Here is a 20,957-nt window from a genome sequence, read left to right on the forward strand (position 1 = left end):
GGCCAAAAGACAAGACATAATTGGAATTTGCCTGCGCTGCTAAAGAGGTGAAGTTTGTGGATTCTAGCACAAAGAAGCTGAAGAAAATCAAGTTCATCGCTTTGAAAAAGTATTTTGGAGACACGAAAGAGAAAATTTCAAAGGGAGACTTGGTTATGGACGAGGTCACATCTAGGCGCGCTGCTACCGCCTATTTGTTGTATACTTTAGGAAGCGTTATGTTTCCCGATAACAATGGAAACAAGGTCAATGCTCAATATCTTCAATTGTTAAGGGATTTTAAAAGCTTCCACAAGTACTCTTGGGAAACCGCGACCCTTTCTTTCCTAATCGAGCAACTTGGAACTGCCTCTGGAGGTTATTTCATAATGCTTCAGGTAAGTTTACACATTGTAGTTCCATTTTCATGACAAAACTCGGGTTAATATTATAGTTTTTTTTTATGCCGAACCTACTTTTAAAAAGGTAATGGGTTCGGCTTTTAACTGTGATTTGCATATAAGCCGAACTTGCTTCTGTTTCCCAAAGTTGACAACCTCCATGATCCAATTCTACTAATTCTAATAAATAAGTTTTGGGATTTTTTTTTAATATTGTTGATGTAGGTATGGATATATGACCATTTCCCAGAATTGAATTTTTCCAAGGAAGATGACAAGTGGGTAGATACATTTCCTACCTCGGCCAAATGGAGTTTCAAGGAAAGTAAGAAGAGGAATAAAAAGGAAATCTTGATAGCTTTGAGAGAAAATTTAGACTCTTTGACTGTTGAACAAGTTGTATTTTAACCATACAAAAAGGATGAAGAAGATGATGAAGGTGTTGAGGATGAGGATATGCCATTGGGGATGTACTACGGGCCGTTGTTTTATCCCGAAGGCTTTACATTGTTTGATCCCCGTCGAGTACTCCATCAATATGGATTTATCCAAACGATTCCGGTGCTAGAGGAATCAAAGTTCAAGTTGTTGCCCAAGGGTTTCTAAGGGAACAAAGAGTACGGAAAGTTCATGGAATGCCGAATATGATCCCGATCTTACCCTTGATTGTTGGGATAAATTGGAAGAGAACAAATTAAGTTGGGTTGACTTAGAAGAGTTACGTGAAGATCCTTGTGAAGTTGAATCGGCTTATATAGATTGGTATAACCAAATTTCACATCCCTTAATCATTAATAGGGAAACCCAAGCTTTGGTAGATGGTAAGAGGGGAAAGCGAACACAAAAGGAAGTGGATCCGAAGACGAGGAAGAACACAAAGGGCATGGTTGAAGATGTTTCGAAGTCTTACCGAACTATGGTATATTGAGTGCATACTTTTAAATTTGTTTTCATTATCTTTGTATATTACTGCTTATATGTGGTAACTAAATTTTATTAGGTGGATGGGGGTAACGACGTGTTGAATACGATGAAGAAGATAATTGATTGCAATGCAGACATGGCGGTGGAAGAGCAAGAATATATGTCCAATCGTTAGGATGGAGTAATCAACAAAGGTGAAGGTGCGAGTGGAAGTGGTGGTAAAAAAGGTCGTGGTGGTGGAAGACGCGGTCGTGCTCAATAAATGATTATGTTCAAATTGAAGTACACTAGGGTTTTATGGTTTGGTTTTTAAGTAATGTTTGAATTTAGCAAAATTTTATTTACTTGAAGAAACAATGTTATGTGTTTGGTTTTCGGTACAATGTTTCGATGTTTAACTACAATGTTATGCTTTTATTTTTAAGTGAAATGTTATGCTTTGAGTGCAATGCGATATCTAAGTTATAGTATCAGGTTCAGCTTATAAATATGTAATACGTATTAGCCGAACCCTGTTGCTGACATTCCTTAATTTTCTAAGTAAAACGATCGGCTTATAAGTGTTTAACGCGTATCAACCGAACCAAAGTGCTGGCACTCGATAATTATCCAAGGAATCATGTTCGGCTTAAACCGACAATTTATCAAGATCCGAACTATTTGGAAAATACTAGAATATTCTAGAAACTTGTAAATTATTAAACTGCCCTTAAGTTGATATAAAAGCAAAAAATTATCTTTCGGGTCAAAGCATAGGAAATATCAAAGGACCTCTTTGGTTCCTATGCTCTTCTCTATTCGAACCAAGTCGTAGAAAAACGGTTAAAATCATATTTCATCGCTAAATTAATCGTCGATTCATAAAAATTTGATCGTCGATTAAACACAACTATAAAATGGCTCATGGAAAACAAAAAGCAATTGGTAAGCGGTCGAATTCATCTTCTAATCCATCAATTGAAGACCAACAACCGTTAGAAGGAGTTCAAACTGAAATTGACAAAGAAGTTCAATAAAGTGAAGAAAAAACCCCGTAAATGAGGATTAAAAGGTATTTTATACAAACCCAACCATTCAATTTTTTGATTAATGCATTTTATTGTACTGTTAGATTAGGTTTAATTCAAAAAACCTAGGTTTTTTCGGAACACAGAGAAAGGTTCGGCTCATAGGGTGTTATTTATTATAAGCCGATCTTTTATTCAAGAACAGTTCGGCGTATTTAAAACATCGCCGATCTTTGAATTTCTTAGGTTCGGCAGTGTCGTATGGCGTTCTTATAAGCCGAACTTGTTTCTGTAACTTTTATTTTTTAGGATATGTTGTGTATTCTGTAGGATTGTACTTCTTTATGTTTTTGTACTATGTATAGGAACCAAATGGGTAAAATGAAACACCGGGAAGATCAACCAAATGTGGAAGATCAGCATGAAATGGAAGAACAATAACAACCAGAGAAGCAAGATGCTACACCTCGTGTTGTTGGGATTCACATTCCTGATGATGATGATGTAATAGATGCATGAGAGGATGGTTTACCACACGGTCTTCCAGACGATGACCCTTAGTGTCACCGGCGAAAGCGTGGATGCAGCGTTTTATAATATGAGTTGGGATGAGTTGTATAAGTTGGCGGAGGAAACTCTAGGTTGGACAAGATCAATAACCGAACTAGAGTTTTGTTATTCTGTGAGAGATGTCACTTCTACCCATGATGATAAAGGTGCATCCAACAAGAAAAACAAGAAGTTCAAGTTGTTGAGGTTGAAAAACTATTTTTCGGATACAACGGAGAGGGTTAAAGATGGAAAGTTGGTGATGACTGAGGAGTTAGTGAAGCAAACTGCAACATATATGTTGTACACTCTTGGAAGAGATATATTTCCAGACCTTTCTGGGAACAAGGTGAGTGCTCAATATCTCCAATTTTTCAAGTATATTCACTCCGTTAATAGTTATGCTTGGGGGACAGCGTCACTTTCCTACCTACTCAATCAACTCGCACAAGCATCTAGGTTGGCAAGTACAAACATTGGAGGAAATTTCACTACACTGTAGGTAATTATCTTCATTACATTTGAATTTGTTGTTCAAATTATTTTTTTTAAAACAAAATATTGGTAGTTCAGTGTCAAGTTCGGCTCACAAGTAAATCTACAATATCAGTCGATCCTTGTACTGTGCAGGTTCGGCAGGAAAATATGTAAATTTTACTCTTGTGCCGAACCGTTGCATTTTAGACGAAAACCAAGCATATTTTTTTGTGAATATTCCCAGAATTATTGATTAACAATAAGAATTCAGTTTCTTTGTTGGAGGATATTTTGAGAATTGTTGCATTATTTATGTAGGTGTGGGTGTATGACCATTTCCCGAAATTGAAATTGGCCAAAGTACATCAAAGTTGGGATAATACAACGCCAACAGCGGCTCGATATGAGTTTGAGGAAACCAAGAAAAGAAATAAGAAAGATGTATTTATTAATCTGAGAGATAAATTAGACTCTTTGGATGGTAGTGACGTCGTATTTGACCCATATTTCAGAGATGTTCAAGAAGATTATGTTGTTCAAGATAATCGTGTGCCGATAGGTATGTGCTACGGACCTTTATTTTATCCTGGTGGTTTTGTAATATATGATCCTCGTCGAGTACTACGTCAATTAGGATCTGTCCAAACGCTCCCAGTGGTTAATGATAAGTCCAGGTTGTTGCCATTGGGTTCCAATGGGACTAAAAGCACCACCTTTTCGTGGTGCCCCAAATATGATCCAGAACCAACCTTAGAGTACTGGAGAAGGTTGGAATCCAACAAGTTAAATATGAACCACTTACAAATTTTGGGTGACGTTCCTCCAGAAGGTGAGCCAGGTTATATGGATTGGTATAATGAAATTTCACATCCCCTTATTATCAATAGAGAAAGCCAAGTTGTAGCTGACAGGCAGAAGGCAAAGGTTGCCAAAAAGAAGTCCAAGGCCGTCAGCATTCAAAAGGCATATAAAACAATGGTAAGCGGCGTCTTCAATTTTTACTTGTTTAATTGTTACTTCTTAAATATTGAAGTTCTTCGACCTTTAAATGGATCCAGGTTGTGGCGGATAAGTAGTTGTTAAGAAATTTTAAGAAAAGAATTTCTTGCAAAACTAAGATGACAGTGGAGGATCAAGAGGATTGGTACAACCAGTAGGATGCAGTCATAAACAAAGGAAAGGACCGAATAGACCAGAAAAAAGCCGACGAGAAAGAGGCCACGACAAGAAGGTGAAGGCTCAAGTCAAGCTTCTAGGGGCGGGCCAACTGGTGAAGAGGACGAGAATGTACTTCCTAAAGGGAAAAGAGGTCGTGGTCAGTGAACTATAAGTTTGGATGTGTAAACTGCCTTGAATGTCTGGATTTCTTTCTTAAGTACACTTTCTTTGTTATGAGTCGTGAAGTACACTTAGTTTGTTATGTTTTGTTAAATACACTTGTTTTGTTAAGTACCTTGAATCATATGTTTTAATGTATTTTTCAATGGTTTTATATGTTTGGTTCGGCTCAACTTAGTATTTTCGTAGTTGCCGAACCTGTTTCCTTTAACAAATTTTAGGTTTCTGCGCATATGATTCGGCTCATTATGCTAGACTCGAATCAGCCGAACCCTTAATTCATCAAGTTCGGTTGACAAGGGAATCGTTAATATGAGCCGTACATTACACTGATTTCTGTAAAATACAACGGCTATTTTTTGTTTTTTTCCAAAATATAGATCCGTTGTGGCTTTTTCTATATATAATATTCTATTAATAGTACTGGGTCTGCTTAACTCATTGTTTCCTTATATACTAATTCATGGAACCATTCACCGTAGAAGATGATAAGTTGCTTGTTAGAGCTTTCATTCGGACTTATCGTATTTATGGTGAACATCCTAATGTGCATTATTCGACGTTTTGGAAAAAAGTAAAAGAATTCTATTTTCGGTTAGATGGAAATCCTAAACATCGTACGCGTTCGGAATTAGACGAAAGATTCCGACAAATCCGTTATACGATGAAAGATTACATCCGAGTATTAGGATGGGTTAATCAATATCATCTCAGCGAAACTAATGAAGAAAAAGTGAGTAATCCAAAAGCTTAATGTTGCATAGTTTTCTTTTTATAAAACTAACTTCTCATTCCTTTTTATTTAGGAAGCTAGAATTCAAAGCCTTTGGGCTATATGCCATGGAGGAAGAAGATACGAGCTCGGAATATGTTACAAATGGTCGAAGAGAAGAATTACGAGATTTATTAGAGAACTTTGCGCCGAGATACACTAGATGGTTCACAAATTTGCAGGTTCGGCTTTTAAATGAAAGTGAGTGTCTGCCGAACCTTGTAATGTTTTTCAAAATCTCAAAAACTAGTCGTTGGGGTTCGTACGTTTAGTATTGTTCGGCTTGTAATTTAAATACCGTATTAGCTGAACCATCTAGATTTAAACAATATTTGAAAGTGTATCTGTTACAAATAATACAATCCGTCAAACATATATATATATCCACATATGGTATCTCATTATCAAAGCACAAAATGGAAGCTCTAGTTCTAAGTATACTCTAGAAGAAGATTTGTCTCTTTGCAAATATTATGTAACGTACTATCCGGAGAAGGGTGTCGAGCGACGGGTAAAGGGTCTAATGAGTATGTACTACTTGGTCAGAATTCATGAAGCCTTCACCAACGAAACAGGTAATCCTAACAACCGGGATATGGCATCATTGTTTTGTCGAATCGAAACAACTAAAAATAAAGTTAGGGACTTCATAGCTATGGTTAGGATTGTCAATCGATATCGGCTTAAAGGTGAAACAAATGATGAGATTGTTGCTCGAGCTCTAGAGGAATGGCGAAAATGGAAAGGAAAAAATTTCAAATACCAAGCTCACTACAAAATCCGCAGGAAGTTTGTCATAACTCGTTTTGGTTATTAAAATCTTGTAATTGTTACTTTGTAATGGTTAGTGATTTTGTAATAGTTATTAAAATCTCAATTTGAAGTTCGGCTATTAGAACAAATACACTAAATCAGCCGAACCTGAATACACTAAAAGTTGTAAGCTCAACTAATATGGTTCGGCTGTATAAATAAATTGCTGATAAGCCGAACCATAACACTTCTGAAATCTTGTCATGATCGTCTTATCAGTTATATTCCCTAATCAGCCGAACATCACATTGTATGTCGTGAAAATGTGCATCATGCTAGTTCGGCTCACAACTATAGTCATCATTAAGCCGAACCATGACACTTGAGAAATATTTTGTTTAAACTTGGAAGGATCAGCTCAAATATATTTTTACGGTTTAGCCGAACCATAGACTAAAAGTTCTATTTCTTTAAATCTTTGCACCAACAAATAATTTAAAAAACCACAAAATATATTCAATTCATAAAATGCGCTTTAGGATACATTATATAGAATTCATAATCTCCTATCAACCTAGGCATCCAAAGAAAACAAAATGCAAAAAAATTATATATATCCACCCTATGTATTAGATTAAGTACTAGGGTGATCCTAACCTTACAATATCTTCTTCGTCATCTTCAAAAACATCTTCTTCATCATCCTCAAAAACATCTTCTTCATCATCTCCATCCTTATCATCGATTAGACATATTAGTCTGTGTGGAAGCGGTGGATGCAAACTTCTCCAAAGCTCCATCTCCGTTGCGTAATGAGCACACCAATCCATCGAGTAATTTTCTTTAAAAAAATGCCAAAAGGCTAAAAGACACAATGGAGGTATTGGGCAACCGGGTCTAAGATTAAGACCGATATAATGGCAGCCTTGAACAAATGCAATAACAAGTCTTCTATCTTTCACACTCTCATGGCAAGGTTTTGTTGGCGGCGCGTAGGTGTAACAACTTCCATCCCTCCCAAAAGAATGAACAACACAATTAAAGGTCTCCGCGATTAAAAACCCACATATCGGCATTTGCATCCAATGGTCACTTGTGATGACGGCATCCCCATGTAAACGCCGTTCAAAACTAATGAACTCTGCTGCGACCCCGTGGAATTCGCCACCTCGCATCATTGACTTGTAGAAGTCCTTGTTTCGGCGTAGTGTTTGTAACAATCTTTGCCGAATATAATTTACTTCGTCCCCTTGGACAACCGGATGGTTCCCATCTTTAAAAGGTCCTAGTTGTTCCGCGGTGACATGGAAACCACAATTGCCATCCCCTTAGACATCGTCCATGGATATAATAAACTCATGAATGGCTTCAGGGTAGGTTCTCCAAGTAGTTATTGTAAATCATATTAGAAGGTCTCAAATACTTTCCCAAACTATCTCTTTTAGGACCTTCCATTTTCCCTTCTGCGTATATGGTTTTTTTCTCCTTTTGCTTGGGCACCGGAGTGATCTTTGTTGTTTCCTTTTGTTGAGATGGAAACATCTTACCCTTAAGCTTGACGTCTCCTTCCAATGGGTGGGTGGGGGGGGGGGGGGGAGATAGAGAACCACTATTCTTACCTTATTTGTTACTTGTTTCACATTTATCCTTGCTCGGTCGACTACGTTTCTTTGAGAGTTTCACTTCATCCATCTTGTCTAACTTCTCTATTGCCTTCTTCTCATCTTCATACTTTGCATCATGGTACTCGACCCCGGATGGATCCCTTGTGGTAGGACCCTTGTTTTCGAAAGAGCATACGCTTTGCTCTTTGCACTCTTCGGGTTTCTTTCGACGGTGGCCTACCTTTTTGTGGCCCCTTTTCCGGTTCTTGTATACCTTGTTGGGTGTGAGGATATAGGATTGGCATCATGTTGTCCCATAAGATTTGTTTTTCAGGTCGTACCATCCCACGATACATTTTGGCTAACCTTTTCCCATAAGGTGTGTCCCAAATCTCTACATCATCGTCCTCGTCGGGCATAGGATCACAACTCAATTGTTTCCAATGAGGATCAATATCCTCAAAAGGTATAAGACAATCCTTGTATCGAAGTAGATCATGACGACACGGAAGTCCCATGCTCTCCCTCATTTTACAAACACACTCTTCTTGGGAGTTCGCATCCATTTTTTCCACCAAATCCACTTCCTTTATTATAAGTTTAATGCACAAATGAGAGACCCTATGGGTTAGTCCCCGGAGCTACTTATCATCCGGGAAATCATCATGCTTCATCATTAGATTTTTTTTCGAATAATGTTTTAATTCTTATAACATCACTCATGAAATAGTCTTCCATTGCGTCAAAAACCGTGACGAACGTGTCCACGCACCCAAATAGATTCCCCTTCAAACGATAGTGAGCCGACTCTACCATACTTGTAGCTTGGTTGTCGAAGTGCTTGTGGTGGTTTTTAAATGCACTAACAAATCTATGTTTGTTGGTATCCAAGAATTGCTTGCGTAAATATATAATGATTTCCGGTTATTTGACGCCCCAATTCCCAATGAGTTTTGCAACATTTTCTTCATACACTTCTTCGGTGATTGACCAAGTCAAAGCATCCCATTCATTGGAGAAACATGCCCACATACTTTCATTAGCCTCATATGCTTTCTTAAATTCTTTATTCTTCACTTCTCATTCTCCGTCCGGTAATTTAGCAATCTTCTCTAGCTATTTCAACTTGAGCGGTTGAATTATCCCTTGGCATTTCTTCCTAACATTATTCCATACATGAAAGGTACAAAGAAAGTTTTGCGCGTTCGGTAATACCTTCCATATAGAAAACATCAATGCCGCCTCTTGATCGGTTACCATGACCTTTGGAAGAGCATCCTCCCGTAAGATTAACTTCACTTGTTCCAATGCCCAAACATAGCTTTCTTTCAACTCATCATGCAAAAAACAAAAAGCAATGGTGAAAGGTGACTTGGTTGACGTATGACCAACAACGTTCATCAAGGGCATCTCATACTTATTGGTCTTGTAAGTGCAATCCAATATGAGAACTTGTGGGAATCATAACGCCAAATTTACGCATTCTGGATGGGCAATAACAAGGTGCATCACATGGCCGAATTCATCCAATTTCTTTTGACAAGCATAGTTCTTCTTTTGCGCCAACCACAATAATTGTTGCATCACCAACCTACCTTGCAAATCCTTTCTTCTCAAAGTACTTCTCACGTTATAGATTTGTTGCAACGTAGTCTTGTTATTCTTATCATCCGCCTTCAACTTGCTAAGAATTTTAGAGGGTGGTATACGTGCTCGTGTCATTTTATCTACCTCCGCATACTCATGATCTTTGAGTCTTCCGGCTCTATAATGTCCATGAAGATCCTTTGTACGTGGGTGGTTATGACGGCAATCCATATCTTTATTCATTGTGAAAACTCTTTCATTTATGTTCCTATTGAATACGATCTTGAAGGGACAATTTATCTTTCTTGTTTTAGTCTTATATTTTTTCCCGGTCTTCCCAATATACACCGCACCTTTTTTCTTCTTGCTTACTTTCTTCCCGCCTCTCTCACAAACCATCTCAACCAGCTCCTTTCGGCTTTGTCTACCTTTAATTAGGGCGCAATGGATTTTCCAACCATGTTCCTCAGCCCATTTAACAGCTTCTTCTTTAGTTTTCCACGTCTACACATCCACAAGCACAAAAATTAAGTTTTATTAATGATTTTGAATACAACATACTTGAAAATTAATAAAAACATAAATTATGTTACCTACCAAGTCAGTTTGGAAGTGATCTTTAGTATCTTCATGAATGACATCAACAGGCGGTGGTTGATCCTCCATAGTTTCCATTTCAGGAACAATCTACAACAATATCGCACAGGTTTTGGGTTAGGTTCGGCTAACTAGCAATACTACTTGAAAGCCGAGCTCAAATGTTCGCTCATCCGTGTTTGACTTATAAATACGAACTACCTGTCATACATGGATTCGGCTTATTGGGCACTAATATTATAAGCCGAACCATAAGACATGAAATTTATGAAAACAAAAAAAAAAGTTCGGCTGGATCACGTGTGAGCCGAACATTACACTGCAACTCATAAAAAAAAATTTGTACAAGGTTCGGCTGATATTAGCACATCCTATTCAAGCCGAACCATGAAAATTATTTGGCGCGAAAATAATTGAATGACAGTTCAGCGTATAAATATTTCAATCGCACAAACCGAATTGTTCTTATTTATCAAGGTTCGGCATACATTATATCCACCGAACCTAACTCTGTTGCGCCGAATTATATGCAAAAATCATAACTTTTGGTGAAATCAGGCTACAAAACGGACATTAAACAATGTATACAACCATACTTGTGTATTATTAACATTGGGTTCCTCATCCATGTACTCATCTTCGGGATTTGGCTCCATAAAGTCATCATCTTGAGCTTGAGAAAAAAGTTGAGTTTGGGTAAAATCATTTTCATAATCCAACAAATAAGCCATTTGCGGATCTCTATCGTAATTGATATGTATCTTCTTAGCTTTACGTGATGAAGATTCACCTTCGTCACTCGAATTTGGATCACACATCTCTCAATAATCACAAAAATCTCAAAGAAAAAAAAAAGTTTTTTCCTCCTCCTCCTCCTCCTCCTCCTCCTCCTCCTCCTCCTCCTCCTCCTTCTAAAATAACTCACTAACTATCTTTATAAACAAAATTATTATCCTAAACTAACACTAAACTAACTACAATCATTAACAACTAATTAATCAAATTAACACTAATCAGTCAGGGATATTTTGGCATTTATGAAAATAGACTGGATAAGGGATACCCTAAAAATACTATATACAACCCTATTTTTGTCTTATTCAATGTGCCCCAAAATTTTCTTGTATGCCCCAAATGATGGTTCTTTGTTTTCTTAACTTATAAAGTTCCCCCAAATTAATTAACACAAAGTTAAGTTACAGCATTAAGCCCAAGCCCAGACCAATCCCAAATGAAATCCTAAATGCACAATTGTTTTTCTTTTCTTGTTACAGTCTTACAGATATCACAGATATGGTTAATTCCATTCAGTACATCTTTGAAGTTGCCAAATTCCATTCAATACATCTTTGAAGTTGCCAGAGATGTAGAAAAATGTCATACAAGTTACACGGGAGCACATTTGAATTTTGTTGAAATCCAGGTAAATATCCAGAAAGAGAGCTGTAAGAAATTGAAATTTACCAATGATACATCAAACGAGTTCATTTTTTTTTCTTTGTCAGAAACAAGATAGAAAAGACCACTGTTCCAGCCTCTTCAACATATAAGCAAAAAAAGTATGAAATGAAGATGTACGGTTATGTACAGATGCCAACAAAACCAAATAATAATGAACCTCTTGTTTTCTTTCTTATCAATTACAACTTCATTAGTAGCTTACGGTGGTTTTCTTTAGTGGTTGCTCGTCGATTGCTGATTGAAAAGGATTCCCAGTGGAGGTGCAACCACTACAACTGGAATCATCATCCACTACAGTATTCATGTGTTGACACTCCAAACTAAGTGTAACTCCATCATTGGCTGGCATTGTTCTTACTTAGTTAAGAACCCTCGAAAGTTCTTCATGAACATAACTGATACGCTCCTTTGTTATTGATGATTCTGAATATAAAGTTGATGTAAGGGAATGAAATGTCTGAGACCAGTCTTCAGAATTGGCTTCGAGTATAGAACTTTCACAGCGCCATCTAAATGGCAGATACTTCTCCGGAACATGGAAATAGTTTTTCAGTGCAAGTACTTTTAGAGCATGTCTGCATAAGACTCCTGATAATTCAAATTCCTTGCAACTGCAGTTAACCTTTTCATCTTTCGGTATCCAACTCACAAGACAACCTTCATCGACATTTTTGTGATGCCGCACAAGATACACACCATTGGAAGTTTCAAATGCTGCACACTGCATAGATAAAACAACTTCAGTTTGCAGCATTCTGAAGGCAAACGGTGTAAGAATACTTGATGCATGTTCTTCAATTGGCATCGAAGTCTTCATAAGAATCTGTCCAGTTTCCTTTTCCTCTCTTTGTCTGACATTGTTTGCGGCAATACCAACCTGCAGGATCGAAAATGTAACTCTAGGATCAGATTAACAAGAAGTAAAGGTGAAAATAGCAAATATTTGTAAAACCCACCTGCTCAAAGAAGCTCTCCAATGATGTTTGTGCACTCAAGATTTCTTTCAAGAATGCATCTATGGATTTAGAAAAATCTGTTCTTGTCATTTGAGCAAGAAAATAACCGCTTACATAGGGTAAAGCCCATGATGTACGGTGTGAAAAAAGTAAAGACACGTGTTTATTAGAGACAAGTCCAAAATGAGTAAGCGTTTGATTCCACTGCGATTCAAAATCCTTTCTACTTGCCAAACTATACAACCTATGGAACTCAGATTTGAATTCATCATATCTTGGTCCAAGTGGATAAGAAAACCAACTTGGCAGTTTCGAAACAATATGCCATAAGCCAAAAACAAGTTTGGTATTTGGCAATACACTTGAGATAGCCTCTTTAAGCCCCAAATCTACATCTGTAACAAATACCGGCGGGAACCTTCCTTGCATGAATCGAAGAAAAGCCTGCACAAGGAGAAGACTAAAAGGAAAAGTCCATCATATAATGAACAAATGTGTGAGGATTTTCTGTTATGAATACAGAAGATGACTAAATAAACAGATAAGGATTCTTTCCCCACAAACCTGTAAAGCCCATTTGAATGAGCGAGATGTTTCATCTCGTAACAGTGCGCAGCCGAACAATATAGTTTTCCCATGATTGTCTACGCCCATCCATACCACAAGGAGTCTGTCATAAGTGATCTCATGATACGTGGCGTCACAAACAACTAAATCGCCAAACACCTTATAAGCACGAAAGGAATCTCCATATGACCACGCGATGCTGCTAACCTTAGCATTATCGTTCATGGTAAAATCATACAGAAAATTCGCATCCTTTACTTTGGCAGCCTTGCACATATTAAGCAGCTCCGGTAAATCATTTTCTCGATCGATCTTCTTAGAAGATTGAAGAAAGTTTCTGACATCCCTATCTAAAAACGGCAACTGTCCTGATTCTTTTCCCCTTTCAGATTGCATCACCTTCATTATATGACTCACTGAACACCCATATCTAGAGAGCGATAAGATACGTTCCTGATACACATCCGGAATCTTACGGTATGCTGGAAGTAAACGCACTTGGTCATCTTGTAACAATTCATGATTATGTGAATTGCTAAATTTCTTAACACACCATCGTAGTATCCCCCCAAACACCTCCTTCACAATATACATTCTAGCCATACAACCACATACTGATGATTTACGACCTCTTTGACTATCTGGTTTAGCTGATCTTCTAATACGTAATGAACCTGATCGATAACAAACTAACAATCTAATATACACCCCAACATCTACATTGCTCTTTGAGCTTTCTCTCCTAATTGCAAACCCATTTTTCTTAGCAAAATTAGTGTAGTATTCAAATGCATCATCGTCAGTTCTAAACTTCTGTCCTATATAAGGTGGAGCTAAATCTACATTACTAAAATCAGACAAAATTTCTTCGTTTTTCTCTTCTTCAAGTCGAATGTAACATTTTTGTTCTCCACATGGACAATGTTGCCTTCTAATCCAACAATTTATACCGTTTGGTGATTTCGATGATGTCATTTTATTTCCCCTAAAATATCAAACCAAATGTTTCTAATATCAACTGAAAACTAAACGAAAGCAACAATCAAGTTGATTGAGAGCGAAATTACGTATAAATAATTTAGACAAAACCCTAAAATTACCTGAAGAAGAAGACTGGTCTGGTCTCTGGTCTATGCTGCCTACAGAGAGAAATAGGGGTGCACATATCCTACCCTTACCCGCCAATCCTACCCTACCCGCCAGTTTTTTAACCGTATCCTACCCTATCCACTATTTGGCGGGTAGGGTGACGGGTAAACATTATTTCATCCGCCAGTTAGCGGGTAGGGTGACGGATATAATCCGAAATTATCCTACCCTATCCGCTTACCCGCCTCATATATGTAAAAGACCAAATAATCCCTGTCCTTTTTTTCGTCTCGTGCCCATTGATCCGTTATTTTAAAACAAACAAGGGGTAAAATGTTAACTCCGTGTCTTTTGTCAAATCGATCTAAATCATCTAATACAGAAAATTATTTCTCGTTTTCTTCCACATCGTTTTCTCCTTAAATCATTTCTGTAATAGAATCTTAGATTCTCAGATAAATCTTTGAAGTACCAGAAAGAAAAAAAACGGTTATATTTTATATTTTGTGTATTGCAAAGATTCTCATTTTTTTCTATTTCTCTTTATCAGAAAAAATTAATTCATAAAACCTTGGTTCGTTGATACTGGTAGAAAAGAAATGATACATTCACTTTCACAATAGTAAACGTGAATACCAAAGTCCTCTTCGATGGAGGCAATGGTGAAACGCAACATTCCAGTACCACTTGACTGCCAGCAAAATAGAGCATCTCACAGCCGTTTTAATGACCGTGAAGATATTAATTTTGTATATCAAAATATACCATTTGAAAAATAGTCAGATTCTTAATTGAACATGGAATTTCATCAGTGGCGTCCTTCATCACAAAAATACAACCCCCATAACTTATCTCACTCTTTATAAATAAAAGTCACTCAGCAAAACTTGGATGAACTATCGAAGTTTCTTTTCGTCTCTGTTTTCGGATGTTAGCATTTTACGGTTTTTTTTCCTCTCCAATTTATCCACAATTGCCACTATTTTATCAACATAATCAGAGAAAGATATCTCATATGTTATATCGATCTTTTGCAAGTTGCTTCTTAGACTTAGCACCTTATGGACGTCGGTCGGTATTCCCAGCTCTTGAATGTTGGTGGTGCTAGCTTGGAATGCAATTGGTTACAGGAGCATGTGATAAGTTATTCATTGTGAGCGAGGTGCAAACGGAACAACCAACGTTAACATTCAAATTAAGTGCAAGGTACTAACATTCTTACAATCATAACAACCTAACCGTTGCGGTTGTACACATAGCTAGATAGCGGATACTTCCTTTTTTCCACAGCCATTTATGATCCTGTACTTACACACAGTGAATAACCAAATTAGATCAAAACAACATCAACAAAATCAAATACAATACAATGTCATTCATCATTACGCAAGATCCACTTTCAGTTTCTCCAACTGACCACTGTTATCATCCATCAAAAACCAAACACAAACCAGATTAAAACTCTATCCAGAAAAACTTACATCCTTATAAGCATTATATCAAACACCTTATCAGCAATAATCTTCTCCATAGTTTCACATCTTTAGCATTAAGTTCAGGCACCTTAATCTCTACATCATCTGGCTCTTTATCGTTTCCAGGTTCAATAACCTTCGAAATTCGCAAAAGAAAAAAAAAACGGTTATACCCGCCACCCTACCCTACCCGACCCGCCAGAGAATGGGTTGGGTAGGATCTTACCCTTTTTTAATGGCGGGTAGGGTGGCGGGTAAAAATTTTCTTAACCGCCAGTAAACGGGTAGGATGGCGGGTATATGCCATATCCTACCCACCCTACCCGTTGTGCAGCCCTAGAAAAAAACCTCGTTTTTGAAGTTTAACCAAAGTACTGCAGAAAATGGAGAGTGAATCTCTGAACCAATTATCCCAGAATGGGTTCCATTCTTGTGATTAGTACAAGATAGAAATAAACAAAATCCGGAATCATTTTGTTCCGGATAGGGTGGTTTGGAAGACATCGATTGACTAGAGCAAGTCAAGTGGAGACAAACATGACATGATTGCTAAAAGGGATACCAGGGGGTAAGTTTGAGAAATACGACCAATCAGTTTTTATCGTGTTAAAAGGGATACCACGGGTACGTTTGAGAGATACGACGGTCCGGATCAGTTTTTATCTTTTTACCTTATATAGAAAATGGTATATCCTGTAAGAACTGCCATTAGCCTTTAACAATCATGCAAATAAGATGGCTATTCGATGGTCCACGTGGATGCACAAAGTCACTTTTTAACAATAAAAAGGTTTGCTGAGAAAGATTGAATCCGTTGGTGGATCCTCCTAAATTGAGCTAATGATCGGTTCAACTTGAGTCGTTCCGGTTACATTGGAGTTGGTCGTCCATGGGTTGGACGATAACGACTATATTTTTAACTGTTGTTACGGTTATATCTCCTTTTAACTATATAAATCTCTTCTCATCCATTAATTAATATACATGATTTCTATTTATTTTTTGTTATCACAAAAATTCATCTAATTTCTCCAAAATATTACTCATTTCTTGCCTTTTCAATGAAGATTTTTTTTTTTTTTTGGATCCTAATTTGAAAAAAAAAATGAGGAAGCATGCACAGTGATGCTAATCTTTCTCCAATAAAAACAAGCATTTATGCAGCAGTTGGATCAAATGGATGACGATTCAGACGATGAGGTAACAATGACCAACATCATGATACGATTATACACAGGGATAACATCGCGATCTCTAGAACCAAAAGCAGTATTAACAAGAAGATATACGTGGATATTTCGAGAGGATGGACACCAACGAATGATACATGATTATTTTATTGACAGATGTGTGTCCTTTGATCAAGACTTTCAACGTCGCTTCCGCATGGCGTAATACCTGGTCATTAGAATTATTGGAAAGCTTCATGGGTAATTCCTAGATTCAACCATCAATTTGATGCATGAAATGTATGAGGAACATAATCTTGAACAAATGGTCATTGTAGTCCCAAAGATTCTAGATTATGATTTGCCATCGGATGCCTGTGATGAATATATTCCTATGTCAAACACAACAACATGTGAAAATCTCAGTTGGTTTTTGCGGAACTGTAGTCAACCATTTTGGTCTACATTTTTTTACGATAATCAACCCAAGATGGTGTCGAACAACTACTTGTTGAAAATGCAAAGAGGCGATTTTCCGGAATGCTAGGTGTTGATTGCATGCATTGGATTAGCAAGGTCAGTTTAATGGCCACTGCCCAAAACCAACTGTTATTCTGGAAGCAACAACTTCTTATGATTGTTTGATATAGCTTTTTTTTTAGACTTCCGAGGTTCAAATAACGAAATCAATATTTTGCATAATCTCCTTTGTTTGAAGAACTGAAGTATGGAACTGTTCCAGTTGCATATTCCATTATCAATGATAATAGTTATAACATGGGATATTTTCTGGCGGAAGAAATTTATCCAACATGGTAGCAAAGAGAATGCATTGGATGGATGGCCGGGCATTGAGAAGGAAGGAGGATTTCAGAGGCGAAAGTCCATGGGGAGATACCGTCTGTTAGAGCTGGCAAACGGGCGGGCCGGGGCTTGCCCGTTGCGGGTTCCACGGATTCGGGTTAATACGGGTTGAAACCCGCGGGTTGAAATTCTTCACGGGTTGTCATTTCTTCAACCCGTCCCCGTAACGGGTTGAACCCGCGGGTTCACGGGTTAGCCCGCCCGTTTCAGAAATAAGTTAAGATTCTCATTAAATAAGGCTAGGTACAATTTTATACAAGTAAACTAGTAAGAATATAATCTCTGATTTCAACTGCAGGATCTCATTCTCTAACTCTACTCTAACAGCAGATTCTTTAACTTTTGCTTGTCTCTCTGCCTCTACTCGTCCTCGCTCTTCCTCTAATGCTGTCAAAAGAAAACCACCACATTAAAACGTTATACACCAAAACAAAAAGTTGCATAAACTAAATCCAAAACAATTAGGTTATTCGAAGACATTTCAAAAGCAAATGCATTCCCCATGATTTACAGAACAAGTCTGCAACAACTAAGAATGGGGGGAAATGACTGTTATCTAGGTATCTACGAACAAATTTGATCCCTACACCAACAAATTGTTCAAATTTTGAAATCAATCAAACAAAGAATTAAAATCAGATTCAACAAATCATTTTTCTAAGAAATATGACGAAAAATCAGAATGGTTGGTTATATACTCAAACCCATACTACCGCTTATAGTTGCTTTCTTGTCTGATTACTAAAGAGATGTATCCAACTAATAAGGCCCAAATTGACAATTGCCATCCTAACCAATAATATCCTTGTACCCACTGACAAGTTTGGTTACTATAGCACCAATGAAATTAAGCCTAACAAGTGATGAAGTCTAAATTAATCCTAACAAGTAATGAAGTCTAAGGTCTAAGCGTTATGTTGATTTTAGAAATGTAACGCCATTCCTTTCATGGCTAATGACCACATAAGTAAATCAATCGACCAAATTTAATTCAAACTATCATTAATTTATAATGTATGGTGTTTTCTTTCCAAAACTTAATAAGCTAAGGTTGGATTCTCACTTCACCCATTTATCAAACAGATTGTAGGCATAAGATAACATTAAGTGCATACATGAATTGACTGGTATTACTATTCAAGAATTTTATCCAAAATCAAATGAATTTATGTTCAGGTCACCCATCAATTATATTTCCAATAATTCATAAAGGAAATTGTGAAATTCAAAATGACAATAATTCATTTAGCTAAATTTATGAACCTTAACAACAATTTCCCATATGCTTCGTTTTTCAAAGACCGTCATTTTCTTTTTACAAGACTGAACACCATGAACACTAATTAAGAGCAGTGCAATTAAAATCTAAATTAGAGTGTGGTGATTGTAATATACATACCGAGTTTGCTTCAGAATCGCCATCAACATAACCAGAAGCAACAAAGATTCATTAGCATAGGATCAAAACCACCAGTATCATGACCCGGTTTGTACATGCAAAATAGAATTGATAAAACCCCGTTCTTCTTAATTAAACCAGGACCCAAAATCACTTTAACCCTCTTCAAGAATCTTCTCAACTAACAGTAGCAACCATTTTCTTTTAAGAATTGGGGGAAATAACTGTTATCTAGGTATCTACGAACAAATTTGATCCCTACACCAACAAATTGTTCCAATTTTGAAATCAATCAAACAAAGAATTAAAATCAGATTCAACTGCTAATCTTTAGAGACAGTAACATTCTCAGCCTGAATCTTATTGATATGAGCATTAAGAAGCTTCACGGCTTCTCTAAGAGCATTCCTTTTCGCTACCACCTCCGTGTATTGAAATTTCCACTGATTCACACACACACACAAAAAAAAGTTAGTTGAGATTCCATCAAATCGAAAATAGATACACGGCAGGAAAGCCAAAAAGGATGAGTTGAAAAACCATACCACAAAACAACAAGGATTTACTACTGGTTCTTCCGCCATTGCTAACAAAAGAAACAAGAAATGATTAGGGTTTCGCTAAGATTTTTAGGGTTCAAAGTAGAATAAAGAGTATTTAGGGGCGAGATGTGTACGAGTTAGGAAGGTTAAGGTAGTCCTCCTGTAGAAGATGAATCCGCCATTAATTAACGAAATCCGAAGCTCTTTCTTTTTATTTTCCAGAGAGAAAGCGAATTTAAAACCCCTTTTAAGAAAAACCCTGTAATTTCGAAGTGGTCTCTATAAGGCGGTATAAGTCTATAAGAGGAAAGTAGGTGATGGAACTTCCCTAATAGGTAACGGGTTTACGGGTTGAACCCGCGGGTTCACGGGCCGGGACGGGTTAACCCGTTTACTCACAAGCCGACATTTCTCCAACCCGAACCCGGTTTGTTTTGAAACAAGCCGAACCGGGTTCGGGTTCTCACGGGCCGGGCACGGGTTAACCCGCGGGTTTTGGCTTGTTTTCCAGCTCTACCGTCTGTGATCCATGAATCTCCGATCGGGAAACCGTATCCAAGTTCCGTATCGAGCCTGCACTCAACTTTAGTTCAAGCTTACACTAAGATACCTGAACACGAGAAGAACCGTGACATAAAATATTTCAAAAAAAAAAATTTGAATATTGAATTCTGAAGTTGATGCTTGTGCAGCATCTTGAGCTTCGTTCCTGTTTCTTTCGCTCTTTTGACACCCGCTTCATCATATTTTTCTCCATTTCCATTGACATTAAGATTAGAATTGAAAAAGCGGGGGTCTAACAACACCACCCAATATTTCGCTTAGCAATCTGTATGGACAAAATCGAATATACTTTTAAGAGAATCAACAAGACTCAATCAATTAAAAGTATATCAACGAGTTTATATCTCTCTTCTTGATTTGATTTACTCAAGCAAGAACTGCGAGTTCTAATCAAATACAAGGAATAACTTGGATGGTACCAAGACCAATATCCAAGGATCAATCAATGACAATCAACAACCAAAGGTTGGATTATTCTAATTGATGATCTAACACACAACCTGTATTATTTCAATTATAAAGATAAACAATATAATGCGGAGATAGAAATAACACAGACACCAGAAATTTTGTTAACGAGGAAACCGCAAATGCAGAAAAACCTCGGGACCTAGTCCAGATTGAACACACACTGTATTAAGCCGCTACAGACACTAGCCTAATCCAATCTAACTTCGGACTGGACTGTAGTTGAACCCCAATCAATCTCCCACTAATCCAAGGTACAGTTATGCTCATATGCCTCTGATCCCAGCAGGATACTGCGCACTTGATTCCCTTAGCTGATCTCACCCACAACTAAGAGTTGCTACGACCCAAAATCGCAGGCTTTGACAATAAAAAAATCTGTCTCTCATAGACAAGTCTATCAAAGGATCAATCT

General features: G+C 37.4%; 2 protein-coding genes across 2 annotated transcripts; both read right to left on the bottom strand.

Annotated features, from left to right (window-relative positions):
- Window positions 1-11,633: 11,633 nt before the first annotated feature.
- Window positions 11,634-12,571, bottom strand: LOC113285804 (putative protein FAR1-RELATED SEQUENCE 10). The gene is made up of 2 exons (XM_026534559.1): window positions 12,406-12,571; window positions 11,634-12,326 (listed from the first exon to the last, which is right to left on the bottom strand). The coding sequence occupies exons 1-2, from the start codon at window positions 12,493-12,495 to the stop codon at window positions 11,808-11,810; spliced, it is 609 nt and encodes a 202-aa protein (XP_026390344.1). The 5' UTR covers window positions 12,496-12,571; the 3' UTR covers window positions 11,634-11,807.
- A 183-nt stretch (window positions 12,572-12,754) lies between these two features.
- On the bottom strand, window positions 12,755-13,540 carry LOC113285805 (putative protein FAR1-RELATED SEQUENCE 10). Its single transcript, XM_026534560.1, has 2 exons — window positions 12,970-13,540; window positions 12,755-12,865 (listed from the first exon to the last, which is right to left on the bottom strand). The coding sequence occupies exons 1-2, from the start codon at window positions 13,375-13,377 to the stop codon at window positions 12,782-12,784; spliced, it is 492 nt and encodes a 163-aa protein (XP_026390345.1). The 5' UTR covers window positions 13,378-13,540; the 3' UTR covers window positions 12,755-12,781.
- Window positions 13,541-20,957: the final 7,417 nt, after the last annotated feature.

This window comes from Papaver somniferum, chromosome 6 (genome assembly GCF_003573695.1).
Source record: "Papaver somniferum cultivar HN1 chromosome 6, ASM357369v1, whole genome shotgun sequence".
NCBI lineage: Eukaryota > Viridiplantae > Streptophyta > Magnoliopsida > Ranunculales > Papaveraceae > Papaver > Papaver somniferum.

Excerpts from the sequence above, each read along its gene's own strand:
- LOC113285804 (XM_026534559.1), bottom strand. The coding sequence starts at position 12,495 with ATGACAAGAACAGATTTTTCTAAATCCATAGATGCATTCTTGAAAGAA. Across the intron at positions 12,327-12,405 it reads TGGAGAGCTTCTTTGAGCAG|GTTGGTATTGCCGCAAACAA; the intron begins GTGGGTTTTACA and ends TCGATCCTGCAG.
- LOC113285805 (XM_026534560.1), bottom strand. The coding sequence starts at position 13,377 with ATGAAGGTGATGCAATCTGAAAGGGGAAAAGAATCAGGACAGTTGCCG. Across the intron at positions 12,866-12,969 it reads CATTCAAATGGGCTTTACAG|TCTTCTCCTTGTGCAGGCTT; the intron begins GTTTGTGGGGAA and ends TTTTCCTTTTAG.